We start from the raw sequence: 11210 nt of genomic DNA, 5'->3' as shown, positions 1-11210 counted from the left end.
GGAGAGAGAACAACCCACTTTTCAAAGGGGTTCAAAAAGGGTCAATAACAATTACTGGCCGGCCACCAAATATTGGTGGCCTCCCAGGTGTGTACACCACAAATATGTGGTTTGGGGTTCAAGAAAAAGGGCCAAGGATGGTCAACATTGGCTTTGAAGTGAGGAAAATCGGGCGACGGAGGGCGATGAAGGGATAAAGTTGGCTGACAGAACAATTACTGGCCTCCCACCCTTCTACGACCTTCTTACCAATGAAACAGAGGTCCCTGCCAAAAATGAACCAAAACCAATGCAAAACGAAGGTTCGGGGGCCGAAACGCGCAGTTCGAGGCCCCGAAAACTGGCTGTTAGGCACCAGGAGTGATGTTCGACCACGAAGTCGGTTTCCTGGGCCACAGTGTCCCTCAAAAGGGAGCAAATAAGAAGTATGCCAAAAATCGGAGCAAACGAAGATGGTTAAGCGGTCCGGAACCGAGGCACACGGCCAACGGCTCCGAAAAATCGGAAACCGGACTCCAAACGGGCAAAATAGCCTACGACCACGAAACGTAGCCTACAGCCATTGAGAGAAGATCTACGAGACCTCTCCCTCCCTTCGGGAAGAGAAAATAGAGAAAATAGGGCCTGGTTCGAAAATCGAGGCAAAGCACAAAAGAGTCCGGAAGTCCGGAGGCAAGGCTCGCAGCTAAGACTCTGAAACTTCCGAACGAGCACAATATGCAACATCACCAAGCGCTCAATCGATGACGTCTGAGTCTTAAGGTCGGTCAAAAATTGGGTGTCTACACCAACCTACACTAGAGCTAAGAACTAAACTGCAGAACAAATAACAAACACAGTAACTGCAGAGCAGATGTCTATCTTCAGCACTAGCAACGGAGCAATTCAGTTGCAGACCAGCAAAAACCATTACACTTCCACTGATGGCAATCCAAGGTATAGCAGAACCATAGGCATAGCAGAACCAGAGCCAACCACAAGCAGACCCATAACATAACAGAAAAACCAGCAAAACCAGAACAAGCTAAAGCAACAATAGTAGCAATAGCAGCCCAATTACTGATTTGGAAACCCATCTCTGATCTGTCTCCAATTGAAGATTAAGTCAGCAACTGAGTAGGAAAGGTCCTTAATAGATGCTTTTAGCCAGAGAGCTGATCTGATTTTGATAGAATCACTTGTTTCAGAAAAGTTGGGTCAAGCCTCTGCAAAAATACATTCGTTCCTATGTTTCCAAAGCGACCAAAGGACAATGTGTGGGATAGCACTCTAAATTAACCTATCAAAATGCTTAAATTTGACACTCATCCATCATTGGAGAAGGCCATCTACTGAATCCTAAATGCACCAAGAGAGCCCCCAATCATGAATTATAGAAGACCAAATCTGCTAAGAAAAAGGGCAATGGAGCAAGAGATGGGTAGCAGATTCAGATTCAAAGCTACAGAAGGTGCAACTGATGGAGATAAAAGGTTCTAAAATACCAATCCTGCGCATAAATTCTGCTGACTTGATTTTATTCTTCGAGGCCAACCAACAGAAAAAAGAAACCTTAGGTGGAACATCTCTATTCCAAATATGTTTACAGATTGGAATATGTGGACCAAGGATGGAATTACTGAAAAAGTAGAGGGAAGAAACAGAGAACTCACCAGAGCTTGCAGAAGCATTTGCCGAAATATAATTATGATCTATAATAATCGTTTTAATTATAATTAAAAATAATTTAATTATGTCCTTATGTATCATCACTTATACCAAGGGTGCATAGTCGCTTTTATAATATCTTTTGTTATCATTTGTCAATTTTGATTTTAATATATATTAATATAATAATACGATTATTTAAATTGTCACCCACGTAGGAGTTAGATAGTAACTATTCCATCATTAATTAATATATGTGTGCTATATCAAAAGATATATAAAATAGAGTAAAAGAAGATAATTATTAATATTTTCTTTGAGAAAAGACTATAATAGTACACACTTGTATATAATTTAAATTACAAAAAATTAAAAAGAAAAAAATCCTTTATGTTAGTACCGAATTATTGTATTTATGTTATGAAATAGTGCATCATAAAAGAGCTCTTGTTACAAACCAAACCATTGTGGTTATATAATATACCGTTTGAAAATGGTTTATTTTAATCGATTTTTTAATTTTTTATAAAAAGAAATGTAAAAAGTGAAAAGAGTGATACGATTTACACTAGCCTTTTGACTTTTAATTATTTATTTCAAAAATGACTATCGTACACACTTTTCAATGTATTTATGTTATGAAATAGTGCATCATAAAAGAACTCTTGTTGATGTAGTGTTCAGAGGTCAGTTTGAAAAAAAATTAAAAGAACTCTTGTTACAAACCAAACCATTGTGGTTGTATAATATTCCGTCTGAAAATTAATTATTTTAATTAATTTTTTTTGATTTTTTTATGAAAAAAAATTGTAAAAGTTAGAAAGAGTGATATGATTTACAATAATTTTTTGGCTTTTAATTATTTATTTAGAAAAAGACTATCGTACACATCTTTTATCATTAAATAAGTAATAAATTTTGATGATGCTAATTATGAATTGTTGTGATGTTGTGTTAGGATGGGACTTTGTTACAAATAAATAAATAAAGATTAATCGTTTAGCCATAGCAAAAGAAAGTAATTTATTTCATAATTTATTCTCTTCAAACTTTTACAAAAAATAGGAAAGAGGCTCTTAGATTGAATTTTTAACACAACACTTAATTGATAACACTAACAACTAAAATAGTGGTAAAGAGAAGTAACATGAAACTATCATCCAAGTACACAAAAATGGTATGAAGCTTTCATATGCCACATATGCCATCTCTTTATCTTCAGAGCTGAGCTAAGCGACGAATATCAATTGGATACGCATCTGAGGGAGATTGAGCACTGTATGATCTCCTCCCAACGATGATATTTGCAGCTTCAGTTGGATGAAATGCATCCCAAAATAGATATTGATTCCTGTTTTGGCATGGAGTTTGCAGAGGGAGACATGTAATTTGACCATTGTTCCTCCCCACACCGCAACAACCAACATTCGTAACTGTAAATCCTGAAACAAACAAAGCCCATACTTATGTGCATATAACTAGAAACACTTACCGAAATGTCGCTTAGTTCAACATTTATTGTCACCTAAACCGAAAAAAGTGAGTCTATATACACATAACTAAATCATAGAAACATTACCAAAACTTTCACGTTAGCAACTTCTGGTAAAAATAATAAAGATACCAGAAAATAAGGAAAACTTTAGTAGTCCTCATTGTATTGAGGTGTACAGTATTAGTACTTTTTTGTGATTTAATATTGTGTAATTACACTAACTCATCTGAAATAATTAAGCAAAATAGGTAACAATAATAAATTGAGAATATAATAATTACCAAAAGATGAGGGGTTGCTAATTAAGTCTTGGAAAATCCCATAAGCATTGATGTAGATAAATTTAGCATCAGCGAAATTGTTGTTTAAGGTATCAACAAGAGATTTAAGCCTGTCATTGAAGAGTTGATTTGCAGAGTTGATTCTTTGCACACATGTTTTGCCATCAGGGCTATTTTGGGCCAATGCGTTTGGGCTGCAGCCTATCTGCCCCACACCGATCAAGACGAGTTTTCTTGCTCCATAGTTATACAAAGTCTGTTGCCACAAACATGAAAAACTCTTAGCTAAATCTTTAGAAACAGCCTAAATAAATTTAGGGTTATTTGGATTAAAAACAAAAGTTCAACATATATTTTTTTGAATGTTATATGAGAGAGAATGTTGTGTGTGTATGAGAGAGAGAGAGAGAGAGAGAGAGGGAGAGATAGAATAGCGCACCAAAAGGGCCAAGTTGTGCTAAAGTTCTAATGGGCCAACCCAAGTTTGTGCTTTTAGACAGACCATTACCATAGTGCATATTTGTTTTTTCTTTTTCCTTTGAACAGAGAATGACGTTTCACAACTCTCAAATTTGAAACAAGCCAAGCCATCACTTCTCCATTGCAAATAAAAAAAGTAAAAAAAAAATAAAAAAAAAGGTAACTTAGATGTAAATCTGTATGTTGAAGATGCCGCCTAGCTAAGGGTAAGGCCGGGCTTTTAACAAAGCCCATTGCTTGAGTCGAGTACCCTAGTGACCAAAATAATAATAATAATTATAAATTTACTTTTTCTTGCCCTAAAAACAAATGTATGGCCCTTAAGGTCGAGTAGGTTCAACATTGAGTTGACCAAATATATCGGTAAAAGATCATTTGATAGAAAAAATAATACACAAGAAAAGTGAAAGGAAAATACTATACAAAAATAAAGGAGAAATTATAAGACAGCGCGAAGCGGAGAAATTATTAACAAAATAGTAGAGGTGTAACTTTTGCTGTGATTTCTTTGCACAGAAAAAGTTACACACCCCCTATGTAATTGTAATTACTTTTGATCTTCTACACTAATTTGTAATTTCTCCATAAATAAAAGGTTGAAACTAAAGGGAAATAAATTTGAAGAAGAGAAGAGATTAGAGAGACCCTGATTTGCTGAGAATATTGTTGAATAAGAACATCAGCATACTGTTGAGGAGTATATTGGCGACTAGTGGAATAGTAAGTGGGCATGAAATAATTGTTGAGATAATCATTGCTTCCCAATCCCACTGAGTATATGCACTTGCTTAGATAATTTGCAGCTGTTGCTTGATCTCCAAGTATGTTCACTATTTGTGATACTGTGTTTCTGTAGTTATTCACTTGCCCACTCATGCTAGTTCGACCGCCCTACCATCAAAACAAAGCATATATAATTAATGTGTTCACTAGAGCATTTGGGAACATAGCAAAGGCAAATTAAATCTATATAAGCCAATTCCCAAAACAACCCGTAATATTATGTATAGCAGTTAGCTGTGATGTGTTTCTGCTCTCCCACTCCTTTATTTGATGTAATATCATTTTTTTGATTTTATTATCAATAAAGGTTTCTTTTTGCTTGTCAAAAAAATTATGTATAGCGGTATGGTTGATTAAATAATAATATCTTACCAACTGTTGGCCAGTTTCGTCTCTAATACCAGCAGCTGCGGATGCATAATTGACACCTCTAAGTATGTCTTGACCTCTTGCAGTTACATATGGAGGTATATTCCCATTGAACCCCAGTTGCTGAGCTGTTAATCCACCAATTAAGTTTGTCAGTGCAATAGATTTTTGTTATACAGGAGATGCTACAAATGCAGTAGAATAACTCATAAAACTACTCAGAATTCAACATCTATGCTCAAGATTCACTCCATGTATAGTCCTACAACACCACTAAATTTACACACCATTGATTTAAAATTCTTGAAACTTTTCTTGTCCATTTTTTGGTACTATAGACTTTTCCTTTTGTCATATTATCTATGAAAAAAACTAAAAATCCAAACTTATGATTCTAGAATTTGTCTAGACTCATTTGTGGTCGAGATCAAATTGATGAAATGAGAAGTTTAAACCATTAATTACTATTTCTAAATAAAAATTTATGAGGTTGTAATATATCTATAAGTGGATTCAATGATTGAGGAGACTGCCACCTAAATGGCATGGTATTTCATTATTGCACCAAGTACACTTGCACAATACACACAGAAAATTTGTACTATCATGAAAATATAATTATTTTTGCACTGTTCCACTTAAATTCAATTTTCTGAAATCTTTATATGTTGTAGTGAGGTGACAACAGTGAATTCGCAAACAAAAAATTCATATAAAAAAAATTCCACTCTTATAAGTCACTCTAACAGGCTTTTTAATGTGAAATGAATAATACAAATTTGTCATATCATTCTGTATAAATTTTTTATTTGTATATGATTACTCATTCGTTTATAGGTCATTTTCGGATAACAACAAGTTTGATGTCCTGTATACTTTTTGCATACCTTCATCAATAAAGATTTTCTTTGCCGATCAAAAAAAAAATATATATATATATATATATAGATGAAATTGATGTGCTTGGAAGTTAAATTTGTCAGCTCTATGTTTCTAAAATAATAATGATAAATAAAATAAAATAAAAGAATAATAATGAGGGAGGGAGGAGAGCTGACCGATGACATCAACAGTAGTTTTGCCATTGGAAAACCTTCCAGTAGGACCAGAGGGGAAGTCGATGCCGTAGGGCAAATAATTGGCTTTAGCCAAAGATGCAATATTGTTGTTATTCCCATTATCCACCAACGAATCTCCAAATATGAAGTAACATGGCACCTGAGCTTGCTGTTGTTGAGCTTCAGCCTCATACCTCAAACTCAAAACTAACATCACCACCACACACACCACCAACCATTTCCTAATATTACCACCATCCACGGCCATAATTAACAATGAAGATCAAAAAACACAAAAGACAATGAAATGTGATAAAAATATGAAAAATTAAAAAAAAGGCCTTAGAGAAGGAAATGAAGGTGAGGTGAGAAAATAGGAATGGCGGTGATGGGTATGATGAAATTAAGAGGCCAAAGAACTAGCATATATATAGGGTGTAGAGAGAGTGGGGCAAACAGGATTGAGTGACACTGTTTAGATTCAAATGGGCTTGACTGGCTATGTTTTGGCTTTTACAGTTGAGAAGATAGTTAGGTGCATTAATTTCACGCGGATATATATGATATATACAAAGATTGTTATACACTAATAATAATAATAATAATAGACAAAAGATCGATTCAAATGCAGCAATGTGATTCATTGATCCTCCATGCATGAATTTATTAACGCATTGCATTCAATAGTGCATGGGAGTTGAATTTGAAAGTCATATCAATCTTTAGTCGGTGGAATTGATAATTGTTTCTCTCCTCAAAAAATGAAAATTTATTCTGTTTTGGGATTGATCCTACTAGTCCCCACTACAAGAAAAAAGGGATACAGCAATGTTTATTTTGTAACATTTTTAAAAATGCTATAAAATGTGTGGTAAGTCTAAGACACGATTTCAATTATTACATGCCGGTCATTGGAAAATAGTAGGGCAACGTTTTTAAAATGTTGGTTTATAATTAAAACGGTGTAGTTTATTTTAGATAAAAGTACTTATTTTTCTTTTAGATTTCTTTTTTGCTTTTAAGAGTCGTGGGAAATCCAAGTCAATTAGAGAGAGAGAGAGAGAGGGATCGACACTTGATGCTTCGATCTAGATTGATTCATCGTCATTTTGATCTTGAATGATGGTTCTATATTTGATTTGAGCATTTATCTTAGTTATTGATCGAATTCCTGTAATCTAAATCCATCTAGGGCTCGTTATTCTTCTTGTTTGGGTACGACATGGCTCAAGGTAAGGGATTTATTGAATTCACGAAGATCTATGTAGTTTCATGGATAAAAACTAATGATTTGGATTGTATTTACATTGATGTTTGTAAATTCAGTTTCTTTTTCACTTGATTTGGTTGATATCTAACATTTTTTGCTTTTGCTTTTTGTGTTTTGTGTCTTTCTTCTAATTTTTGTGTTTATGCTTTAGCATCCTTACATGTGTGTAAGTGACTGTCATAATAGCATGCTTGCCATGAGGTTATGTGCTTAAGTGATTAACTGCATGAATGCCTATGGATGAAGGCTTCATTGCTTGAATAGGAACAACTCATCAAATTGTGCATTTTAAGCCCATTTGTTTGTGGCAAATCATATTTTAAGCCCACTTGAGCGTGGCAAACCTGCGTTTTAGCGTACTTGCGAGTAGCACTTGCAAACCATTTTCAAAAACAAACATGAGATGTTTTGTTCCAAATCGAGCAATTTAGTCTATACTTGTATGTTGTGCGCATCACATAGTAAGTTAGCTAATAAACTAGAATAAGAACACATGTGTTTTTAAAACAATATATCATGATTAGTAGAGGTCGATCTTTAATCGGACGAGTGGGGGTGCTCATTTCAGGACCTTCCCCTCTCGTACCCAAGTTCCCGAGCCGAAGCAACTTTGGTGATGACGGACACGTGGCCTTAGGCACGAGGCAGGGTTTCCTAAATTTCTCAAAATAAAATATTTAGGTGGCAACTCTAAAATCTGACAAAACAGTCCATGTTTGGCGCTTTTTGATTAAAATCAATTTTCCAAAATGATTTGCCGAATTTAGACTCTTTGGTGATTTATCAGTCTTACATTGCACTTTGTGAGATTAGATTCAGAACCGTGATAGGAGTCCGAACTGTAGTAGCTAGAACACAATTCGTGCCCTCCCTGAAAAGGTGGCCGCGCAGAGCGAGTTCGGGCAGCCTACAATTTTTGGCGACTCTGCTAAGGATTTAGAGAACTTGACTCGAATATCATGATATGTTGTTTTATCTACACTTATGTGTTTCTTTGCATTGCATTTGCATCAGTGCGCTTAAGTCACAGTGTTTGCCATCTGTTATTCCTAAACGGTTTGCCGGAGGCTTGCTTGGAAAAGCGTGCCATAAGGCTGACCGGTTACGGGTTCTGCCACGATGGGAACACAGACCTCGGTTCTCCCAAGGCACCCTTTTTGACCATTCGACCTAGTGCTTATCAGAAGCTTTAGAGACTGTTCCAAACTAGAACATGTTGCTTACCCGAATGTAGGTTGTTTGAAACCGCATGCGTGCGTAGTGAAATCCTAGCTACCTCTCCATAGGGATGTTTTGGCTCTTACTTGCTTGATATGTGCTATCAGAGTGCGTCTCTACAGGGATATATGTATCAGTTGAACGTTTGAGTATCAGCTTGAGGGTATCAGTTTACAGGCAAAATTTTGGACAGAATTCAATAGAGAGCACAGTCATTTAGCTACGATCATATATGTTTTGGTGAAATCAGGCTGAGGTGTTGTCTGTTTTCTCTTTTGCTAGGTAGTCCTAGAACCATAGCTTCAGAAGGCTCCGATATCTTCCGGGTGCATTAGACTTGTGTTAATAGACTTTGTCAGGTCAGAGATTCAGTTCAAGGGCAACTAGTGTTTCCTTTGCCAGTGGTAAGGCAAAGAAGGGCCAGTCAGGCACAGGTCACCAGTACAGCGGTTACCAGATCAACGGTTATTGTCTACCCCATCTGTGCGCAGTTGGGCTGAGATTTCTGTTCCTACCACAGAGAGAGAATATACACCTGTTCTGATAGACTAGCAGTTTTCAGTAAGTATGAAAGAGATGATGCGTCAGCTCCAAGAGACCATGCAGGCCATGCAGCGAGATGCTGCTCGTCAACCGGAGGTCACCGCCCGTCAGGTAGAGGTTGTAGCCTAACAGGCAAAACTGATTGCCAGGCTTCAACAACAGCAGCAACCACAACAAGCCGGAGCATCTGCTTCGTATCCACCCCCACCCGCACCTAGAGTTCCAACACTCGGGAAAACTACAAACGTCCAAGAGAATACGGACGTTCCCATGAGGCCAGTCCCGTGTCAATTGTCTAAAGCACCTGCTAATCCAGTGGATACACCGTTTGAATTTGAGGTGGACCCAACTGCACTGAAAGTGAGTAAGCTTGAAAAGCTGTTCAAACAGGCATAGAGAGTTAACTTCATTCCAGACATAGAGGATGGTTACACCGATTCACCAGTGACATTGTCAGACCGGTTCAAGATGCCACATATAGACCGTTTTGATGGTTCTGGAGATCCTATGGTACATCTACGGTTGTTCTCGGATATCCTACGGCCAATGGGCCTCTCCAAATTGCAAAAGCTTTCACTCTTCGATCGGACCCTATCGGGTATTGCGGCCATATGGTATGCCAAACTAGAGGACTCAGAAAAGAGGAGTTGGAAAGAGATGGTTGAGGCCTTCATTGCCCAGTATTCATACAACACCCAAATCGAGGTCATAACTCGTGATCTCGAGGCGACCAGGCAAGAGCCGAAAGAGGGCTTTTCTAATTTTGTCACTCGATGGAGGGCTAAGGCCTCCATTATGACAACTCGACCACTAGAAAAGGATCAGATAAGGATGGTTGTGCGCAACCTTCAATCCAAGCTTATGCCAAAAATGATCATCTTACCCCTTTCCACTTTTGTTGACTTACACGAGATTGGGGTACAGATTAAGGATGCCATGAAGCAAGGTCTGATTGACCGCGAAAGGGAGTCACCCAAGAAGGGTTATACACGTAGTTTGAATGCGACCGCCAATGGTGATGCAGCTATAAGATCTTCTGAAGTTGGAATGGTCATCACCACTCCGAAAACTGCCACCCCCTTTGTTGGTATGTCCAATCCAAACCCCCAAACTTCGAACTATCTACCCCGAGGCAAGAGGGTTTTCACCCCACTTTATATGCCTTTGTCTAAAGCTCTAGGGGTCTTACTCAGGAAAGGACATCTCAAACCGTTAGAACAGCGGCCTTTACCCGATCCTCTCCCTCCAAAACATGACCCGACTAAATACTGTGCATTCCATCAACAGCAAGGTCATGATACCGACTTTTGCATCAGACTACGTTATGAGATTCAAGATCTCACTGACAACAAGGTAATAGCACCTCTAGAAAAACCAAATGTCAATCAAAACCCTCCATCTAGGCAGGTAAACTTCATCCAGACAACGGCCAACCCGTTTGACCCCAATATATACATCACCCCAGCCCATTTACCCAAGATTGAGGTGTTCATTCCAGTCAGCATGGACTTATGCATGATGGGTACACCTGAACCCCAATCATCTCAAACCTGTGAACCCACTACTGCTGAGTTGGTGAGCATGATTGAAGATTTGCAAAAAAATTGTGGCAGATTTAGCCTTTGGAATTTTGGCTCCATCATCGACCACATCACAGGCCAAAAGTTTCAACCCAAAAGGCTCCTTGATCTTGGGGCACGCGGCAATTGAAAAGGGCCAACCTGAAGCCATCTCAGATCTGGGTGTTGGTGTGTCGACAACAACTGGGCTTCGCTCTAATATAGTGACTTAATCCCTTGGCAAAGTGGAGGCAAATGGTAAGAACAAGGCTGGGGCAGGCATCGGTCCCAATGAACATTTTTAGTGGGCTGTTGAGGCATTGAAAGCCGAAGGGCTGAACAAACAGCAAGTGCTCGCAGTTGTTGCAAAAACTGTGGATGGCACTTTTGTCACTCAGAATGAGAGCAGTTTGAATCAAGGGGCAAGCTAGTAGAAGAGCCGTCGTACCAGAAACACCCCTTTCAGCACCAATCCTACTCTCGGAAGAGGTCAACAAACCCAGCCAG

The 11210-nt window shown here is 38.0% G+C and overlaps 1 protein-coding gene across 1 annotated transcript; it reads right to left on the bottom strand.

Moving 5' to 3' along the window:
• Nucleotides 1-2645: 2645 nt before the first annotated feature.
• Nucleotides 2646-6515, bottom strand: LOC114263320 (GDSL esterase/lipase At1g29670). The gene is made up of 5 exons (XM_028203820.2): nt 6114-6515; nt 5059-5183; nt 4549-4794; nt 3424-3679; nt 2646-3089 (listed from the first exon to the last, which is right to left on the bottom strand). The coding sequence occupies exons 1-5, from the start codon at nt 6379-6381 to the stop codon at nt 2866-2868; spliced, it is 1119 nt and encodes a 372-aa protein (XP_028059621.2). The 5' UTR covers nt 6382-6515; the 3' UTR covers nt 2646-2865.
• Nucleotides 6516-11210: the final 4695 nt, after the last annotated feature.

Source organism: Camellia sinensis, chromosome 9 (genome assembly GCF_055761805.1).
Source record: "Camellia sinensis isolate YWXY chromosome 9, ASM5576180v1, whole genome shotgun sequence".
NCBI classification, from domain to species: domain Eukaryota; kingdom Viridiplantae; phylum Streptophyta; class Magnoliopsida; order Ericales; family Theaceae; genus Camellia; species Camellia sinensis.
Note: the sequence above shows the minus strand (reverse complement) of the source record. Positions and strands in the feature narration are given on the sequence as shown.